This window comes from Uloborus diversus, chromosome 1, assembly GCF_026930045.1.
Source record: "Uloborus diversus isolate 005 chromosome 1, Udiv.v.3.1, whole genome shotgun sequence".
NCBI lineage: Eukaryota > Metazoa > Arthropoda > Arachnida > Araneae > Uloboridae > Uloborus > Uloborus diversus.
In genome coordinates this window covers 83,120,516-83,143,363 of record NC_072731.1, presented here as the reverse complement: position 1 = coordinate 83,143,363, position 22,848 = coordinate 83,120,516, and the positions used below count along the sequence as shown (strand labels likewise).

Sequence of the window (22,848 nt, the reverse complement as noted above, 5' to 3'; positions counted from 1 at the left end):
CTTGACATAATTTTCATGTTCTTTAAATACGGAATTAAAGAGAACGTCGGGTCTGTCCTATGTATGTCATTTGACACTGTCAAGAAATGCTATAAATGCCCCATCGGTCAAGTTCCGGAACCGGGTGTTTTAGTTGCGAAAATTTAAGTTTGTTGATAGGGGAAAATGCAACTGAAAAATTACACTTTTTTTACAATTCTTGCAATTTAAAGATTGATTCTTGGAAAAAATGGTAAAACAACCAAATTACAATAATTCATCTTAGACAGTGCTTGATTTTTATTAGTTGAATTGATAAGTTTCCTGTGTATGGTGTCAATGATATCAATTGTAAACCCCCGATCTAATGCAACACTTTTTAAATAATTCAGTTCTGCAGCGAGTAAATTGGAACTAGAACAAATCGTTAAAGCCCGGAAAACAAAAGTTCTGAATGCCGCTAATTTTTGTTGAGGGGGATGAACAGATAATTTATGTGGGGGAAGAGTGACGGCAAAGGGTTTACGGAAAACAGTAGTGACGAAATTATTATCAGAACGAGTGATGGAAACATCCAAGAAAGAGAGATGATTTTGAGATTCCATTTCAACGGTGAATTGAATATGTGGATCAATACAGTTTAAAACCGACAAAAGACTATCATAGTCACGGAAAGACGAGTCCAAAAGAACAAAAATATCATCAACATACCTGACGTAAAATGGAAACTGCAAAATTTTAAATAATTTAACCTCAAAATAGTGCATATAAAAGCAGAGATGTGCAGATTCGTATTCGTAAATCCGAATTTGATTCACAGCACCTTAACGTGTCAATCCGAATACGAATACATTCGTATTCACAAGTGTGAATTCGAATAGATTCATGTTTGCTAGTGTGAATCCGAATACGAAATTCAGATTTATACCTATGAATCCGAATCCGTATCTATTCGGATTCAGACCTATGAATCCAAATCATTTCTGATTCACATCTATGAATACGAATCCATTTGGATTCACACTTGGATTCACTGGAAAATTCAATTTAAAAGGCCAATATAAATAAATAAATGTTTCTTTGTACCTCGCTACAGTTCGAGTTTTGGGAGTTAGCGAGTTTTTGGATGTATATTTATTGGCGTCAAACTAAGTAATTGACCCGAAAATGAACTTCCTACTATTTGGAGCCCCAAGTCGAATACTACTGGACCCAGGTTTTAGAAGTCCATAAAAAGTTAAAAATCATGGTTTTATGGTCATGAACACTGAAAATGTTCGCTAATTTTTCGTACAGTCAAGTGCCCATACTCGGGACAGTTTTGAACTTTTACCTCTAGTAGCATATTAATCATACGTTTTCCATTCGAACGAAGTATTCTATTTTCAGGATGTGCCTTACTACGTTTCTTCAAGACAAGGAATAAGTGTATAGATTTGTCCCTTTAAAAATAAAACAAAAAAAAAATTTTCATTCTCCCAAGTTAGGGGCCTCCCTAGGGGGTTCGTGATAACGAATTCTCCCCTAGCAGATATAAGACTAGCTTTTTTTAGCTAGAGTAAAGGACACATCCTAATTTTTTTTTTTTTTTCAGACTTACTAATAGTATTATGCCGTAAAAGTTTTAGTTTCTTACTCAAATTTTAAGAGGATGCTCAATTTAACATTAGTCATAGCATGGAAAATGTCACAAATTTGGAAACATTTAATTTCCCCAGCTGTGTTTTTGTAAATAATTTTTTTTGCAATGTATATGCATATTACTTTTATATATTTATAATATGTAGCATTGTTATTTCACTTCAATGTAATTTTTAACGCCCCTCCCCATACTTATGATGTTTGGGGGAGGGAGTTGAGTACCCTCTTTCAGTTGAAATAAACAGTCAAAATTCTTCCGGTATATTACTATCCACAAGTCTAAAAATATTTAGGGGTGTCCTGTTATCTATTAGAAACTATTTTTACATGTATTTTTGAACACCCTAGTTAAGCTATTTACTTATTCACTAAAAAATAAACATACAATCCTCCTCAACTTACAGTAAGTCAAAACAGTGAGAGAAAAAAATGCATGCGTTTTATAAGATAAGAATTCTAAAAAACAGTCTTCTTTTCAGTCCTTGATGAGTTTTATTAAAATATTTAAAATACAAGAAGCATATAGTTTTCTTTTTTTCTTCGTGCATTTTATTTCAGGTATTATTATTTCAAAAAAAAAAAGGAAAATAATTCAATGTTCTACGCTATTTCTATTCTTTCTCTGTTTATGTACTTCCGTATTATTTCCTTTCTTTTCCTTAGAAAGAAGAAAGGTGTTATTCATTTTGATTGTTAAAAAATTTCTGGGAAATACACCCATATGGATATGGGACTTTATATTGTAGTAAGATTTTATCAAACTCAGATGTGTAATTATTTTTTACTGATTTCTGAATTACAAAAACTTAGATTTTATTTATTTTTTACCATATATAGGAAAAGAATTATCTAATTTAACATCTAACTTGAGCATTTTAACTTGTTAGTATCAAATACCATATTTAAATAAATTTAAATTTCAAAAATTCTATTCAAATCAGAGAAATCCGATTTAAATAAAAAAATCCGAGTTTTTATATATATATATATTTTTAAATCTTGATTTTTATCAACCCTGTTATGAAGTAAGATCCAACAATTTAAACACTATTTTATAATCTGTTGAATAAAATATGTAGAGTTTTTTGTTGTTCTTGAGTACCGATTAAAAATTTCCCAATTTATCTGTTGAAAATCACTGTATTCTGTCAGTGCATTATGTTTTTATACATCATTCATTAAAACTTTTTATACAGTTTAACCTCAAATTATTTGACAAAAATTTCCAGCAGATTCCATCGTTATTTCCATTTAAAATTGCATTTGAGGAAAAATATCAGCAATTTGACGCTAAAAAGCATTTATCTCGGCGCTTGAATTTCATTACGCTTCATAACGAAACTACAGTTCTTGCCACTCGAATCTCTCTCAAACCGGCCTCCGTGCTTGGTCATGGCGGCCAGTGGAAGCAGTATACGAGTCGTTCCTCTACCCTATTATGGAACTCTTTGGTACAAACAAGAACGTTTTCGCAATAGTCAACGGTTGCGATAGTTGAAAACAAATGCGAAATACAAAATACAAATTAGCTTTCCTTTACGCATTTTCTGTTTTTTCGTGAGAAATTTGGTTAGTAGAACTATTAGCAAATAATTATCTTTGTGATCGATGCTTCCTTCCGGAGATGGAGTGTTAAAATGTATGTTTGTATTATTGAATAAAAAACCGTTTTCTTCCATCATAATATATTTGTTCTTTTTTTAAACGAAATGTTTCAGAGAGAATCTGCATTTTCAACGGTACAAGTATCTGTAACATCAACAAATTTTTACAATCAAATTTAGTACTTAGTAACATCAATCACTGTATATTCATTATATTTAAAAGTTGTGAAATTGAGATAAATTATCGGTGATAAAATTATATAAACAAATCAATTTCAATTTATATGACTTTGGTAGAATTCTACTTTTAAAATTTTTGGACCCGTAACAATATCGTCACTTTTCTTCAGAAATTCACTAACACCGAAAACTCGACCTGTAGCGAGGTACAGACAGACATTTATTTATTTATATTGGGCTTTTGAATTGAATTTTTCAGTGAATCCAAGTGTGAATCCAAATGGATTCGTATTCACAGATGTAAATCAGATATGATTTGGATTCATAGGTCTGAATCTGATTAGATTCGGATTCATCGGTCTGAATCTGATTAGATTCGGATTCGGATTCATAGGTATGAACCCGAATTTCGTATTAGGATTCACACTTGTGAATACGAATGTATTCGTATTCGGATTGACACGTTAAGGTACTGCGAATCAATTTCGGATTCGGATTTACGAATACGAATCTGCCCATCTCTATATAAAAGTCGCTTAAGTTAGGACTCAACGGGTTACCCATCGCGAGACCCTCGGTCATTCGGAAAAAATTGTTGTCGAAAATAAAAGTATTTTGTTCTAAGCAGGACCTGGTTAGCTTACACAATTCATCGATCTCAAAACAAGAAAAATTGTGTTCAACCAATTTCATTTTAAGAATCCAACGCCCCTTCAACCGGCACATTAGTGAAAAGAGATTTAACGCCGAAAGAGGCCATGACATGATCTTTTAACTGAAAATTACGAAGTTTGTTAACAAAATTCAAAGAATTTCGAACAGTGAAAGAGTTACTGGATAATAGAGGTGAAAAAACAGAAACCAAAAATTTTGCCAGTTTGTAGGAAGCAGTACCAATATTAGAAACAATGGGACGGAGAGGAATAAGTGGTTTATGTACTTTCGGCAATGCGTAAAATCTAGCACAACGTGCGACAGAAGGAATCAAACGTTTCTTATAGGTATCAGAAATTAATGGGGAAGACTTAATAGCGTTACCAATGGATTTCAATTCCCTTGCACTCGGGTCTCTCTTAATTTGTTCATAAGGTCCCTCTGTGATTAAATTATTGCATTTATTAACATAATCTATTTTGTTCAAAACAACAATTTGGCCCCCCTTATCCGCATTAGTAATAATCAAATCAGGATTTGAACATAACTCATTGACATTACGTTTAACATTGAGTAACTTATTATTGTGAAACTGCGAATTAAAGTTGACATTGTTAGAAATGAGATGTCGAATGGAATCTTTCTGTATGGAAGTTCAAGCACTGAATTTCATGGCCTTCTCAACTGGAGCAGTTCAACTAGGAAAGGACGGCTTGAATGGAACAGCAAAATTACTATTGAATTTTAAAGAATTGTGACGTTTTTCCGCACTATAGGTGTCGTTGTTGTTCTGTGACGCATGTGTTTCCGGTTTCCATGCCTATGTACTTTGCTGCCTTCCATTTTTTTTTTTTTTTTGGTTCAATTATCGTCTGGTTTACATTGTGTGGACTTTTAGTTCTTTTTTGCACTGATGAAGGAGCTTGCATGTGACAGCCCCGAAACAGCTGTTTGCTGAGTTTTTAACTCTTTTATACTACTTTATTTGTACTTTATACACGTTGTTGTCATTTTTAGTCATTCCATAGTACAAAATTTTCGACTGCTTTTTTACAATCAACGGGCTTTTGTCGTAAGTCTTTCACAATTCTTTCTTTTGGTTTCATTCTTTGCATTCCTTCTGTTCTTCAATTTATTATGTCTGAAGTCAATAGGTTTTGCAACCTACGTATCAAGAAACTGAAATACTTAGACCATTTGTCCTTTCTTTGGGAATGCAAAAGAAGACGTGTCATTCCGAATTTTATTTCTATTCAGTGTAACTTATCTCGTTCGATTAGGGTTGAGAAAACTTTATTTAATTCTAAATTAGCTCTGTTAAGAGCACTTATTCAGGACACACGAAAAAAGGTTGCAATGATTCAGCGGAAGCTTTTTTACTTGCATTTACATCTTTCGAATTGCATTGATATTTTTGATTATTTGGAAAAGAAATCCTGGCATAGAGCTTTGTATTCTTCTAGAAAACACAAATCAATCCCCAATAAAAAGTTGCTAACTCATTGTAATGTTGCTTCGGAGTCAAAAGTGTTTGATTTTCCTAAGGTTAACGCAAAATCTGTTCTTAACCTCTCGGATTTTCCCCTAAATTCTGCACTAATCAATTCTTTAAAATTCAATAGTAATTTTGCTGTTCCATCCAAGCCGTCCTTTCCCAGTTTAATTGCTCCAGTTGAGAAGGCCATGAAATTCAGTGCTTTAACTTCCATACAGAAAGATTCCATTCGACATCTCATTTCTAACAATGTCAACTTTAATTCGCAGTTTCACAATAATAAGTTACTCAATGTTAAACGTAATGTCAATGAGTTATGTTCAAATCCTGATTTGATTATTACTAATGCGGATAAGGGGGGCCAAATTGTTGTTTTGAACAAAATAGATTATGTTAATAAATGCAATAATTTAATCACAGAGGGACCTTATGAACATATTAAGAGAGACCCGAGTGCAAGGGAATTGAAATCCATTGGTAACGCTATTAAGTCTTCCGCGTTAATTTCTGATACCTATAAGAAACGTTTGATTCCTTCTGTCGCACGTTGTGCTAGATTTTACCCGCTTTGCCGAAAGTACATAAACCACTTATTTCTCTCCGTCCCATTGTTTCTAATATTGGTACTGCTTCCTACAAACTGGCAAAATTTTTGGTTTCTGTTTTTTCACCACTACTATCCAGCAACTCTTTCACTGTTCGAAATTCTTTGAATTTTGTTAACAAACTTCGTAATTTTCAGTTAAAAGATCATGTCATGGCTTTTTCGGCGTTAAATCTCTTTTCACTAATGTGCCGGTTGAAGGGGCGTTGGATTGTTTTAAAATGAAATTGGTTGAACATAATTTTTCTTGTTTTGAGATCGATGAATAGTGTAAGCTAACCAGGTCCTGCTTAGAACAAAATACTTTTATTTTCGACAACATTTTTTTCCGAATGACCGAGGGTCTCGCGATGGGTAACCCGTTGAGTCCTATCTTAAGCGACTTTTATATGCACTATTTTGAGGTTAAATTATTTAAAATTTTAGTTTCCATTTTACGTCAGGTATGCTGATGATATTTTTGTTCTTTTCGACTCGTCTTTCCGTGACTATGATAGTCTTTTGTCGGTTTTAAACTATATTGATCCACATATTCAATTCACCGTTGAAATGGAATCTCAAAATCATCTCTCTTTCTTAGATGTTTCCATCACTCGTTCTGATAATAATTTCATCACTACTGTTTTCCGTAAACCCTTTGCAGTCACTCTTCCCCCACATAAATTATCTGTTCATCCCCCTCAACAAAAATTAGCGGCATTCAGAACTTTTGTTTTCCGGGCTTTGACGATTTGTTCTAGTTCCAATTTACTCGCTGCAGAACTGAATTACTTAAAAAGTGTTGCATTAGATCGGGAGTTTACAATTGACATCATTGGCATCATACACAGGAAACTTATCAATTCAACTAATAAAAATCAAGCACTGTCTAAGATAAATTATTCTAATTTGGTTGTTTTACCATTTTTTTTAAAGAATCAGTCTTCAAATTGCAAGAATTGTAAAAAAGTTTAATTTTTCAGTTGCATTTTCCCCTGTCAACAAACTTAAATTTTCGCAATTAAAACACCCGGTTCCGGAACTTGACCGATGGGGCATTTAATAGCATTTCTTGTCAGTGTCAAATGACATACATAGGACAGACGCGACGTTCTCTTAAATTCCGTATTAAATAACATGAAAATATGTCAAGAAGCAAGATTTAAAACGTTCCTCGATTGCACAGCACTGTTGGTATTTCAATCATTTTTTCGATTTTTCTTCTGCCAAGGTTATTCATGGGTGTTCCTCGATTTATGATTTAGATTTTTGGGAATCCTATTACATTTGGAAAAATTCTGCTTCAGTAGTTAATGATTTGTCGAGTATTCCTCCTTTCCCCAGTGTTTGGAAATCTTACCTTTAAAAAACTTTTTTCTGTTTGTGACGTTTTTCCGCACTACAGGTGTCGTTGTTGTTCTGTGACGCATGTGTTTCCGGTTTCCATGCCTATTTACTTTGCTGCCTTCCATTTTCAGTTCATTTATCGACCGGTTTACATTGTGTGGACTTTTAGTTCTTTTTTGCACTGATGAAGGGCTTGCGTGTGACAGCCCCGAAACAGCTGTTTGCTGAGTTTTTAACTCTTTTATACTACTTTATTTGGACTTTATACAAGTTGTTGTCATTTTTACTCATTCCATAGTACAAAGTTTTCGACTGCTTTTTTACAAAATGAATTCATGTTCGCCTCAACCCGTTAGAGATCAACTTATCAGACTGTACTTGTCGCTGCTATTATTACTATTTTTATTTTGATTTTAAGGTTTCTTAGCTTCTGCTCATTCATTTTTGCTAAATTTACTGTTGCTGTACAAAGCTTATCTTTTTTCCATCTTATGTTTCCTTTTTAATCCACAGTGGCGATTAATGTCATCAGAATACATCAAAAAATATCTTCCAATGTTTCGCCGAAAAGAAAACGCAGAAGCCCACTACCGTCCGTCAACATCAGCCAAAGTTGGAATGATCTTCGGTCCGAACCACGTCTATACTTTTGACGGACACCTATACAGCATCCCTCCGTATCCCAACTCGGATTGCGTTCTGCTGCTGTCGCACGATCTTCACTCATCGCAGTTCACAATCCTGTCTACTCAAGAATCCCTTCATGTTTTATTTCCCGAGATGTCAGTAACAATCAACAGTAATAATGAAGTTTTCATTAATGGAAATGATGTACCGACTATTACTCCAATTCAAGCGGATAACGGGTGAGTACACTACAGAAATTACCAGGGTATTTTTTTGGGGGGAGGGGAGGGAGACCATCTTGCCAGTAAATGACTCTATTGCTCTCTTTTCTCGGTTTACCACTCTTCTTAAGTGGATTGAAGTGTATCAATGCTGCTTCATGTTCTAAGTTTCACTATTGTATCTTTGAGAAATAAAATTTTCTAATAGCACTTCAACCACTTGCTCAAAATATTTATTGGGTTGCACGGCACTTTTAGTAAGAGGGAAAAAAAGGAAAGCAAATAAAAGAAAAAAATCATAATTTCTTTTCTTTTAATAGTTAATAGACTGGAACTTAAACAGTTTTAGTCATTTGGGTGCCCCTAAAAATTGATTGCCATAGGCCATAGTCTCGTTAAGCTATTCAGTAATCAGGTCTTGATGACTAAAATAAGACCCTAATGCAGCGATTCCCAACCCATGAGCCACGGCCCACAAGTGGGCCACGAACAGCGTGTTACTGGGGCGCGGACACTGGTCGAGAATCTGAACCAAGATAAATCTTGGAGCCTCAATTTCCGTTATTTATGAACATTTACTCATTAGATGTACCGTCATTCAAAAGTTCTTCCTAGCTCATAGCCACTAAGGAACTTTAAGATTAAAGGTTCTTCATATTTCTTTGGTACTTTCCCCCATGCACTTGAAGTGAAATCGATCGAATCAGAAACACCTTAAAAGAAAATTGCCAAACTTAGTATTAGTCATTGAACTAGAAGAAATATCTATAGTTCAATAATATTAATTTCAAGCTTCAAGCTAAAAATGCTCCTCCTTTGTTGAAGTGGCATGACCATCCAGTGAATTAAACACTTAAGGGGCTTTTCTATAACCTACCTATTTGAATGAGACTTTTCCTTTCTTTTTTTTTAATATTATAGAACTGCATTGAATGTTGCAAGCTATTTGAGACTAAAATTATCCAGTTTCAACTCGGATATCAACTCTATCGTAGAGGAAAAACAGCGTCAAAACTCCCCCATTCTTGATGACTTGTCTTTTGAGTTTTCTTACAGCTATGTCAAATAAGTAAATGCAATAAAAAGTTATTTTATTTCTTAAAAATTATTTTGAAAATTGTTCTTATACAGTGTACCTATATCAGTGGTGCAACATGAGGGGAGAAGGGGATTAAAATATCCAGAATTCTTGTTTTGAACTCATTTTCAATCCTAAAGGGGTATATAATTTACACTTAAGGACAGCCATAAGCAGATGCCTCCCCCCTTCCTCTCCGAAGGTAAATTTCGGCTGTGCAAGTAATTTTTTCGTAGTTAGTGGGCCTCAATGGTGTTTTCTACCAAAATGGTGCGCCGTATAACTAAAAAGGTTGAGAACCGCTACCCTAATGTGAAGGGTCTCCGTAGAGTGACGGTCACTAAACTTCACTTCAGCCATCGACAGGTTGCAGTAACTTGCGAATGTCAATCCAAGGTGACAGCACAAAATAAAGTTGCTGTGACGTTATCATTGTCACAAATTAGTTGTTGCATCGATGATGTAGCAGTTGAAACATGTTCCAAATGTGTCACAACGGGACTTCTATGAGACGCCACAAGTCTTTCACCTTGTGGCTGTGATCATTCTCGCAACGACGTCCAATAACTTTGTCGTTCGAAAAACCGCTAGATGTTTGCGACTGAAGGTTCGTATCTTCCAGATTTCTTTATCGAGAGCAGAGGTTTTGAACCTTAGATCTAGTATAACTAAGCACAACTTCGTAGCAGCAGCCACTGGCCGCCATTGATCGTGCGAGTCTTGAATTAAATGGGCAAAGGCATGGCCTATCCTAGATGCAATTGCAACTACTGATCTCCAGTGAATGCAACTCTGATTGCATCCCCCTCGGCAAAAGAATGCGCGCGATGCGCTTATCGGACACTTGCCCGTCATTTCAGTTGCCCATGGAACCGGTTTCTCGTTGTGTATCTAGTTAATACTGCATCTATGTTCTCAACCCCTAGGGGGCATAGAAGAATTTCAAAGGAGGAGTGAATGTTTTAAAAATAAAATAAAAAGTAAAACTCGCTAAATTTTGGTAAATTGTGTGGACCTTTGTAACTATTGTCGATGTTATAGTCTTTTTTTAATTAATTTTTTTGAGGATTTTTTAGTACATTTTTTATTTTCTAAATCGGGATTTTCGGCATTAGTATATAAACGTCAAAATATTGAGATAGGCATTGAAAGTAACCTGAGGTTACTCTGGCTCTAGGTTACCTCAAATAAATTTCTTTTTAGTTTTCTGCTTCTACAATTTCATTTGTTTTAATAATATGCTCAAAATGAAACTTTGTGTAGTAATATTAAATTTTTAACACAACCTTATGTACCTAGCCTGACTCCCCGCCCTACTCCACCCGAAGGCTTTTCAGGGAACTAGCAAAAGCTAGGGAGTCTCTCGTTGTCTAACCACAATTATGATGCCAGCCAGCGCGACCCGGCTGTGTTCCTCTGCTTCATTTAAGCCAAACATTGCTACCGGTCGGAACGGTAGGAAAACTGTTAAAGAAACTAAAAACAATCTTGATTAAATAAAATAATTACAAAAATTTGCCAGCCGCTATGCTGGCGGGTGCTGGGAAATACACTGCCTACGAGTAGGAGTTACAGGAGCCGGTCCCAGCTATGGGTAACTAGGATCAGGCTTCTTCTGTTGTCGCGTTCGGGGATGGTCAAATTCGGTGAAAGTCCTGGTTGAGTCTAGTTGGTCCGGATATCCTGTTGAAACAAAAGGGAGGCAGTAAGAGCTTTTTTGGTATTATTGCAAAATTTTATATAAGCAGTGTTACAGAGATTACCGCTGATGTCCAGAGCTGGGCGGACCCCACCGCCTATGGAAGTTCTATACTGATCTGTTAAAGTACAGTCATTTATATAATGATGAATTGTGCTTGGTGTGTCACAAATTGTACACATCGACTTTTGGGATACATTAAACCTGCTTAGCTATACGGGAGTTTTAAAGTGCTCTGAAATTATTTGGTTTGTTACTGGATCTGAGTTTTTAATTTTAGGGATTCTAGCGATTTGCTGGTAGGTACCTCTTCTATTTGCAGTGTTGTCCCAGTCGCTCTGCCACCTTGCTATTGCCCTTTGCTTCACTAGTTACTTCAATTTCTGCCTTGGTTTGTTAACCGGCTCTTGCTCTTCTAGTTCTGTAGCTGCCTTCGCTTCAACATCAGCCCTTTCGTTATCCATCCAGCCGACGTGGGCTCTTATCCAATGTAACTTCACTATGAATCTTTTGTTATTCAGTAATTTAATTGCATCGATAATTTGCCTTTTTAGATTAGTTATGCCTTGTTTAGGATTGGAGAGAGTAAGGAAGGAAGCTCTACTATCGGTAGATGTATGGTAGCTCCTTCTCTAAGATTGCCTGCGTAAAAAGGGCCTCTTCGAGTGCCTTCATCTCAGCCTGAAAAACTGTATTAAAGTTAGCTAGTCTTTTCCTATGAATAGATACAAGGCTGTCGTAGTAATATACTACAAATGACAAGCCTGTTGCATTATTTGAATGGGAGCCATCAGTGTACAAGCTATACTCCTGCAATGGCTCCCGGGGGATCCTGATCAAAGTCAGTGTTATCGATATCAGCTGGATCGGTGTCCCAAACACAACCTTATGCATATTTTTATTTAATTTTCGGGTTTAGCTTCATGTTCTGAGTTTCGTACTATACTATTGACCGTTTTCTACGAGAAGGCACTTCGGCCCGCCTTCTAAAACACAAAATTCACTTTTACGCGTGTGTGATCGCTAAACAGATCCCCGCACTTGTTAATGAGACGACCAGACAACCTTAACTTTGGCGTGCATTTTAATGTACAACAAAAGTCTTCGTGTCCTTTACATCACTTGTTTTACTTGGCTGTTGCAATTTTTGTTCTTCTTACATTTGAAAAACTGCTGCTTTTACGACAAATGCTGTGATTTGAATATGCCTTCTGCCGAAAGCAGCGAAATAGAATCATCAGATACCACATGACGAAGGCAGAGTCAAGTTCCTTCTCGTGGAAAACGGACTATACTTAAATTGACCAGAGGCGTAGCGTGGCCAGACATTGGGGGGGGGGGGGGCGCCAGGGCTTTCGCCAAGAAAGATGTTGCCCCTCCTCCCCTGGTTTTTCAGAAATCGGGTCACCAATTTTGTGATAAAAGAAAAAAAAAAAAAAACAGAAAGGAAACCTTCGCAATCTTAAGAAAATGGAATAGAAATAATAAGTGAACAAATAGAATAAAGGTTTCAAAAATTTTTTTTTTTTTTGGCGAAATTCTGAAAGATAACGCAATATTTGAATATTATTTAAGAACATCTAAGGTTTTCATTATGATTTACCTAACTGAGAGCCGTTGAAACGAATGTTTCGAACATTTTGTTCACCAAGCTTCAGTCAAATAAAAAATGAATTGGTGAATAAACATAACTTCATAGGGGCCACTGACATAATTACATTTCTATGTTGTTTTTTTTTCTTTTGCCTTTTTTCATAAAAATATTGTGGAAATCGCAGTTAAATTGAGAAAAAAATATGTGCCGCCAAAAATACGTTTTAAATAGAGAAAAAGATGAAACAGAGTAAGCGAGATTTTTAAAATGTCATGACTAGTCACACCAGTAGTTCTAAGTGTTTAAATATAAAAAGTGAAAAAAAAAAAAAAGAATTTTACAGCTATATTAAGCAGCCATGACATTTAAAACAAAAGAAAGTGAAAAGGTATCGCTGAAAATACCCATATCAGTTCTAAATCTTGAAGTTTTTTTGACAGAGCCGAAAACGCTTGTATTTCAAACAAATAAAAATATAAAAGGCTGGAAATTGAAAATTTCATTATGGGAAAATCCAAAGCAGTCAAATAATTTTGGAAAAAAAAAACTGATGGAGAGTTTTTCATGACATTTTTATCAATAACTTAATCAAATAAAAAAAGATAGAGACATTGCCTATAAAAGAGTGGAGAGACAGGTTCCGAACTCGATCCCTTCAACTCACGCTATCAAACCTAACCTATAGAAGAGCAGTTTTGAAACTTTGACTTTGAGGAAATTCTCCGAATCCCACGTCCTCTCCTATCGCCATCAAAGTGGTCTAGAATTGCGTAAGGACATAGATTTCAAGAAGCATCTAGGAGTGCGCCCCTGCCCAAACTCTCGAAAAACAACCCTCCCCCATCCGTAAACATCGTCTAAAATTCCATTTTTAGGACTTTGAGTAAAAATTCCGAAGGCCCCTGAACCTTTCTTACCTCTAACATCACAAAGGACTGCCTAAAATTTCGCATTTATGGCTTAGATTCTGATAATAGTTCTGGGAAGAGTCCCCGAATATACCCTGATAATATCATTAAACATCTTATATATGATTCCTCTAGCCTGTTTTTCTGTCGCTGCACGAGATCTTATTTATTCCTTTATCAAATTCCATCATTTACTACTGATTTTAAAGCTTATCGTGTCTGCTAATGACGAAAAATAAACTCATGGACTAAATATTGCCATTTTTTTGTCAAAAAAAAGTTATTTTTCCAATTTTTATTGCACATTACTTCACAACCCAGAGCGAAGACACATTGGCTAGGTCACATAAAGCAGCATGCTAATAAGGGGATTGGCTTGGGTTCAAATCTGGGTCGAAAAATATCGTTTTAATTTTTTTTTTTACCTCAACAGCATTCTTATCCAAGTTTCTATTGATATACAAAACTATACTCATAGCAGAATTCTAAGCAGCAGTTCTGTTGTTGTTAAAATCAGGAAACAAAACATTGATTTTAACACTGTCAATCGCAATTTAACTTATAAAATATTTCAACAAAGTAAAAGCGTAAATTTCAATTTATTTTGCTGCTTTACTACGCATTGGTTTAGTCTATAGCGTTTCGTGGTTATATTGAAATCAGAAAATTCTTCTTTTGAGTGCAAATGCTTCACGTGGGTCAGCCAGTCATCTAAAATTGCGTTTCTGGAATTTTAATATCGGAAAGTTGGCGAAGACAGGCCTTGAATCTCTTCTCACACTAACATTACCAAAGATGGTCTAAAACCGCGTTTTAACAACTAACTTCGAAAATTTTATGGGGAAGCGTCCGCCCCTCCCCCCCCCCCTAGAGCCAACATCATTTATCATATCCTTAAATTTCGTTTAAGGACTTGAATTTCGATTAATCACAGGGGTAAAGCTTCCGAAAACTCCCCCTAGTATTATTGAAAGTCGAATAAAATTGTTTCTGGATTTCCGATTTCGAAAAATCGTCGGTCCTCGTGACGATATCAAACATGGCCCACAATTTCATATTTTATATTGTTTATTTGCGAAAAATTTCTGGGAGTGGGCCCCCGGATCTTTTCTCCCCTAGACATCTTTTAAGATCGTCTAAAACTTTCTGAACTACAATTTTGAAAATAATCTCGGGGAAAAACCCCCAAAGCCTTTACTTCTTAATGTAATTAGAGAAAAAATATAACAATTGTGTTTTTCAAGTTTCAATCTAGAAATATGGTTGAGGAAATAACCCCAGACTGTTTTCCACCGTAACATTAACAAAGATCGTCCAAATGCATTTTTAAGGCCATACAAATTAGAAACGAGCTGCATCACATGACTTCCTTTTACTCCAATTTAATGTCATTTTCCCATTATTGGCAATTTTAATGTGATTCAATAGAATAAAATTATTAAAAAAAAAAAAAAAAAAGTCACCAAATTTGTAGCCAAGTTGGCGACAAAACTTGGCGACCAAAAACTGGTGTTATATCGCCAAGTGTCCGCCAAATTATAACACCACTTGAGTTTACATCAAAATTAACAATGATTTCCCTCCAAAAAGGGGCAAAAGACCCCCTTAGGAACATCCGAATGCAACCAAAAGGGAAGGTGCACAACTAGACCCCACTAGGAGTCCACGTACCAAATTTACACTTTCTAGGACATACCGTTTTGTGTTATGCGAGATACATACACACATACATACAGACGTCATGCGAAAACTCGTTGTAATTAACTCTTGGATCGTCAAAATGGATATTTCGGGTGTCTGTACGTTCCTAGGCATGTATCCACATGTGGTCGAGTCGAAAAAAAAACTCAACATTCATTCGGGGGTGAACAAAATAGAAATTAAGGCCGATTTTTGAACGAAAATTTTTTCTCGAATACAATACTTATCTTTTGTAAAAGGAAGTAAAAATAAATACTCATCTTAATTTTTGTGCTAATTTCTTAATAGTTCTGGGAACAAAGGTTAAGTGTATATCAAATTGAGGGGGGGCGGCGTGCCCCCTCGTGCCCCCCTCCTTGAAGCTACACCTCTGGTATTGACCACGCATGGTAGTGTGTGTGTGGAGGGGGGAGCCCTCACATCAACGTTCAAAGGTGGGCACAGAGTTTGAAAGGTTGAGGACCCTTGATCTAGAAAAGTAAGCATAAGTGATCTCAAATGAAGTCGTCAAGTTTGTGCTTGGATATCGAATTTCATAGCGCATGCTCCCGAAAATACTTTTAGGATGTTTATGCAAAGTAATAAAGTAATACTCGTGTAAAATACTAGCAAAATTCTTGTAAAATTAAGAGCTAAGTTTTTACTTCCTTTTACAAAGCAGGAAGTATTGTATTCGTGAAAAAAATTTCAGTCAAAAATCGGCCTTAATTTCCATTTTGCTCACCCCCGAATGAATGTTGTTTTTTTTTTCAACCTGACCACACGTGGATATATGCCTAGGAACGTACAGAGACCTGAAATATCCATTTTGACTATTACCGAGTTAATTACAACGAGTTTTCTCGTGACGTCTGTATGTACGTATGTATATGTGTATATGTATGTCGCATAACTCAAGAACGGAATGTCCTAGAAAGTTGAAATTTGGTTCGTAGACTCTAGTGGGGTTTGTAAACTCAAGTGATGTTATAATTTGGCGGATACTTGGCGATATATCGCCAGACTTTTGGTCGCCAAGTTTTTGTCGCTAACTTGGCGACAAATTTGGAGATTTTTTTTTTTAAATCTGTTTCAATTTGGCCCCTGTTGGTGATATTTAGAGAGTAAACTATTGAATCAAATTAAAACTGTCAATAATGAGAAATACCAATAAATTGGAGTAAAAGGAAATCATGTGATGCACACATGAACTCGTTTATTCCTATTTTTAAAATTCCATTGGTTGATTGCATCCCTTCCGTTGCTTCAAGTCTGTTCACAGAAAATTGTAGTTAATCGAAAAACTGCAGCCGCAAGCAAGTATTTATTTACTAAGCTTTCGTTTTTACCATTTTTTTTCGTTACGGTTATGTTATTTTTGAGAGACATTCACTTTTTAAAGTATTTTAAAAGTCGATCAAGATTTGAATGTTGTGGCGCTAGATATGGTGCCACATTAGTTTTGTATAGTTATGATAAACGATATTCTTAAGTTCGGAGTAAGTAAACTCAACATTTTGTTACGGACCATTTCACAGTATTTCCTCCAAAAAGACAACTTTATTTTTCGTTAACTATTTAATTTACTGTTTGATTAGCACATTGTTTTATTTCGAGTTTTTGTTGGTAGGACTAACTCAGAATAAAATTTTGGGCTAGTCAAGTTGTAAATTAAATAACTTTGGCAATAAAGTGTCATGTTGCGGAATCTACATTTGGACAAAATGCTGTGAAATGGCCTTACAACGGAAAATAATATTACATGTAAGTTGAAAATTATCTGCACAATTGAAACAATATTACGTACCGGAAAGTATTGCTGAGCAATCTTCGTTAATTGGTGAGCGGTAGCGAGCAGGGGGCAGTGTACCCTAGTTTTTCAAAACTTATTTTACTTATTTTTTAAGATTTTTTAAAAACATTTTTGCAGTTCATGTAAATTTTAGTTACTTAAACATTAAACGATAAAATCAGTTTTTAATTTAAATTTCAGCTTTTTTTTCTATCTTTTTTTATTTTTCTTACCTTTAACAGAAAAGTCGTCATTACAAGAGGAAGCAACTTACATGTTTGGTCGCCTTCTCTCCAAGTTACTTGCAGAAGCGAAGATTTCCTTTGTATATTTGAGTTGAATTCGTGGCACACCGGTGGAACCTTTGGTTTGTTGGGAGATGCTGATGGAATTTCAACGAATGACTATAAAGTAAGGACTTCGTTATCAGATTTATAAACCTTACGCTGGTCCGTGGACGTAGAATTGCGTTTAACGGGATTGTTTCCTTCAGTCAAAAGCTCTACTTTTAATCACTGAAATTGATAGAATAAGGAAAATAAATAACATCAAGCCAGGAATGTTTTTATTTTCCCAAAAGTTATTTTTTATTTGATTTTTCTTTATGTCCGATTTTAGAAATAAGGCGTGGTTTTTATAACTTCAAAAGTGAAGACCTTGGGTGCGCTACTCCATTGGCGCGTTGAATGTTTACGCATTGTTGAAAAAGAAAAGGTTGCCATTAAACAGTAATATTAATAGGAATCATAACGAGAATTTCAAATGAAGGCTTTTCTGCAGCAAGCATGTAATTTTTTACTATTATTGCGCTATAATATTTTAATTTTGATCTGATGACAAAATATTGCGCTCTACGCTGATGGCGTCAGTGAATGGCATTTCATCACTTGTGACGTCATGAACAGAAGCGTAGAAAATGAAATTGAATCTGCGCGCCGATTAAGATATTTTTTAAAAAAAACTAAACTTTGTCAAATTATTTAAAAAATGATAAAAACCTGTGTTTTTAAACATACTCTTTCAGAAAAAAATAGTTTTGAAATTTCGAAAACAACCCAATTGTCTTTCAACGCCCTTGAACGTTATATAACGTCATACATGTGGCTTCATATTTTTCTGTATCTATTTTAAATGTCCGGTCACGTGGTATTACGATAGTATAATGTTCACAACTGGCTGAAGTGTGTTCTCAAGTATGCGAATATTACACATACACTGTTAAAACTACAGGTACTGTTTGGCACCTTTCAGGGGTGAAACTCTTGTTCACCAGCGGCACCCAATACGGAGCCGAAATCGCACTTCTTATGGGCACCTTTTAAAAGACAGGCAGCGGGGGTGAAAAGAAAGAACCTTCGGAGAGAAAAATGGCACCCTCACTGATTTCTACAGTAGATCCTCTTCCCACCTTCCCCGTATTGTGTTCGTTTTTGAATATTATTATGTTCTATTTATTGTTTTTGTTTATGATAGACAAAGTCTTGGTACTTTTTCAAATTGAATTCATTTTGGATTAAAACTTGTCATTTAAGGCATTTGATCACATTTCAGACTTTCCAATATAATTTAGAAGTGTTCATGACTTCAATTCCTCTATCTGAGTTCTAACTCTCATAAAAACTCTTGGATTGCTCAGTAGTTTTAAATGATATTGACATTTACTACAGCTTGATACTAAAAATTAAGAGTGTAGGCATTTATGGATAATTTACAGGCACAGCCAAAAATATTCAGTTATATTACAATCACGGAAAAATCAAATCGTTTCATAAAATGCAGGCGTTTCATAAACGTTCAAAATATTTTAATCAAGAGTAACATATTGATACGTATTATATAGTTCGACATTTGAATATCATATTTGTACATAACTAATCTAAAAAAGCACTTTTTTTCTTTGTTAAATATAAACTTTTTTGGCATTAAAAATCAAAACAAATTTTAAGCATCCTACATAATGAAAAGCATTGGGAACAGAAATTAGCGAGAGAAAAAAAAATAAACGCATCTATACACTGCATTCGTTTTTTGAAATAACACCAACGAAATATTTTCACGTAATGAGTCATGGCATGAAACACAGAGATATTTCTTTTCAAAGCTTTTTTTTTTCTTTGCTACGTCTACGCAGTTATTTTATTGAGAAGATAAAGACATTTAGTATATCTGCTGTAGCAGTTAGTTACATCATTGAATTTTCATCCCGGTTACTTATTAATTATTTCGTATTGCTAACAATAAACATTTTTGGGGAAAATCCGTGAGACCGCAGACGTGACAAGCAATGGACACCATATATTATTACACCTGATAGAAAAAGCCATATATCACCATGTTAAAACGGTTAACTATAAAAAATAAGTAGTACTTAGTTTACTTTGTTGAAACACAACTCTGAAAACATTAAAAGCCTGTTGGAAAGCTGAATGTTATACCATGATTAAATGCCTGTACTTACGCAAGGTTTTGAAGGTTTGTCCCAGAAATGTTGAATTTTAATCCAGTTTCGTTGTCTATTCAATGTGAAAATTTAATGTACCAACAACTACGTTACAGCATCGTCGTCCGCCATTAAAGTGGCAGAATTGAACTTATGCCGGAGTGCACAGCGCATGTGCGAGCGAGGCACCTTTGCAGAGGAAAAGATTCGCTATTGGCTACTGCGTGGGCTGATGGCTCTTCATTACCTTCTTTCATATACTGAGGTGCTAAAAGATATCGGAACAATATTTTCTAGCCTCCATGGCACCCTGTGGCTCCGTCTTTGCACCCTACGGCGGAAAATCGCACCCAGCTGGCACCTCTAGTTATAACAGTGTACCACGACTTTACTTTACGAATGTCAAAAGGTTAAGACCGTTTGTTGGAATTAAGAATAATAAATTTGTCTTTCTTATCTTGTTTGTTTTAAAAACCAGAAAAAAGATAAGATTTTACTGTAGGATTAGATACCATTTTGTGCACTTTTACACACTTTTTGCAATTATTTTATTTGTTAAAGGAACATTCCATTTATTAATGAATATTTCGTAAATTGCTTTCTTTGTCATAATACCTGCCGATTTCGGTTTTTCATTGTTGCCAAAAACAATAATGAATAATTGTAATTAAGAAGTTAGTTCTGTTTACAAAGCTAACAAAACTAACTTAAAAGCTGAACTTAAGGAGCATGGATTTGTGAATTTTGGGCATTTGAAACTTTTCAAATAATTAATACAGGTTTTCAAAGCTTTCTTTGATTCAAATCAAGTCATTAGTTAAAAAGAGTTTTTACAAGCTTTTTCTTTTTTCCCCCCACTATAAACCTGTTCTAAATTATGTTTAAATTCAAGCATACAAGCTTGCAATATTTAGAGCAGATTAGCGGTAAATATAGGCTTTTATCTGGGCGTGTTATTACAACGGAAGTGAATTGTAGTTACTTTAATTATTTTTATTTTAAAATAGGGATACTAACAAGTAAATATGTTTTAAATTTCATAAGTTTCTCTTTAAATACATTTAACATTCAAAAACTTTAAAATAAAACACAAAACTTTTTTTAATCTAAACAGCAAAAGTTCGCACTGAAAGGTATGAAATAAATATGATTTCTTGATTACAACATTCAAAAATTATAGTTGAGCTTAATTTTTTTATATTTAGGTTAATTCTAAAATACTCAATTAAAGTTAAATTTAAATATGAGAGAAGTGATAAGCGTATTGCTTGAGACAGGGGTGTTCCCATAAGGTGTGTACTGTATAATCCATATGCGCCATTTTCTCTCAAACATTTTTTAGACATATTCATAATCGCATACACATATTGTGCATATGGGATTCCTGGGAATATATTCTCAGAAAAACTGATGAGAGCATCACTGCATAATACCTATTTCTTCTCTTAATTTTTATTCTAAATTTTAATGGTTGCTTTAGAATCAACCCAAATAAAAAGGTATGACGATAAACTGTAACTTTTGAATGTTTTAATCAAGGAATCATTTACTTTCTATTTTATTTCATGCTTTTTTGCGAGAACCAAGTTTATAGAAGTAGTTTTTATATTAAAAAAACTTTTTTTTTAAATATTTTTTAGTCGTTTTTGTAGGATTCTTCTTACATGAAATGAATAAGTATGTTCAGTTTTTTTTATTTTTTATTTTTTACGAAGTTGCCTTTTCATACTCTTTAAGGCAAATAGTTTAAGAAAATTCCTCCATCTCGAATCCTTTTTATTTGATTCCAATTGGAATTAGTGATATGCTGCATATTAGTATCCATATCCGCAAATATCCAAGGGAAAATAAAGATATGTGTACTTTTCCCGAAAAATGTGAAACAACTATTTGTGGAGTTACTGTGGTTCTGCTTGAAATTTTATGTTTTATTACCTATAGTTGGGCAAAACTTACTTGGTAGCATAGTGAAGGTTACGCAGATCCGAATCACACCACTAGAACGTTGGCAGGTTAAATGTGCCCCAACAATTGTTAGAATATAACTTAATATGCTGTATTTTTGACTAACTTTATTTTTTTCGTTTTGATAACTTTAAGGAATTAAAAATATAATCACAGTTGCTTTCTTTAAACGTTATTTATTTTCTCCCGTTTATTTAGCTGCCAAACGGCAAAAGAGGAAACCTTCCGGATTTTGTTAGCAGTTATGATGTCACTGGGAACCCAATGTGCAAAGAATTCACTACAGTTACCACTCCGAAACCCTCCGATGAAGATAAGGAAGTGTGCTCGGAGCTCTTCCGAGATATCTGCCCAGATAAGAAAGAAATAAAGAAATTACTGCGCGATGTTTGTGTGGATGATGTAGCCATGGGAACCGATGCCTGCTACTCGGCATCTGGGCTTTCTGCTCTCTGTTACTACAAGAATATCGATACGACCACTGGCTGTCACGGTAAGGGAATTACAGAGCTAGTTCAGCTCCGGTAAGAGGAGAGTTGGCAATAAGAGCGTTCATATATTCTTGTGGAATTCAATGAAAGAAAGAAGTGATCTTGGCACTAAGTTGAGTTGGATTTATCACCCAACTCAACTCCGCTGTAATAACACTTCCTCTTTTCAGTAAACTCCTGAAGATGAATGTGGCTCTCATAATCTCAGTATTTTCTAACCGGAACCAGAGGATAGGGGAGAGTCGTACCTTGGGACATTTTCATATTTTATTTTTTAGCGTCAATTATTTGAATCAAGCTTAAAATCTAAAAGTCACATTAAAATACTTCAACCTATTTCTATGCCATATTTTTTTTAAATTCAGACAGTTTCCAAATAAAATATTGCCAGCCATTTAAAGTAAAAGTTCCAAGCTGTCCCAAGGTACAGCATCCTATTGTAATTTGGAATACATCCTATTGTACTATGGGAAAGTCTTCATGATTCAGATAACAGCCATCATATACTTGAACCAATTTTGCACCAAAAAACAAAAAAATTATTTTCATGATAATGAATAATGAATTATTATCTAACACATTAAATGTGTTAAAAGATAACATAAGATTAGAAGATTGTTCCATGTTTCTAAACATATCTTAATTGTTAAGAACCATGCATATCTTGTACCTTGGAACGTGTCCTAAGGTACAATATGTTTGGCTGTTCCAAAGTACAATCACCAAGTGGTTTAAGAAAAACCGAAATGATCGTCAATCTAGATGCACTATCATTATTTTCTCATAACCAAAATATTTAAAGTACTTCTCTTTTTTAACAAAATAAAATTCATCTGATTAGTTTAACAAATACGAACACAGAAAATGAAA

At 34.7% G+C, this 22,848-nt stretch overlaps 1 protein-coding gene across 1 annotated transcript in view; it reads left to right on the top strand.

Moving 5' to 3' along the window:
- Positions 1–22,848, top strand: part of LOC129234685 (uncharacterized) — a 93,692-nt gene that overhangs the window by 54,522 nt on the left and 16,322 nt on the right. The window contains exons 11-13 of the mRNA XM_054868729.1: positions 7,997–8,349; positions 17,325–17,493; positions 21,686–21,980. Of these exons, the coding sequence (XP_054724704.1) occupies positions 7,997–8,349; positions 17,325–17,493; positions 21,686–21,980 (817 nt within the window). The remainder of the gene's footprint in view (positions 1–7,996; positions 8,350–17,324; positions 17,494–21,685; positions 21,981–22,848) is intronic.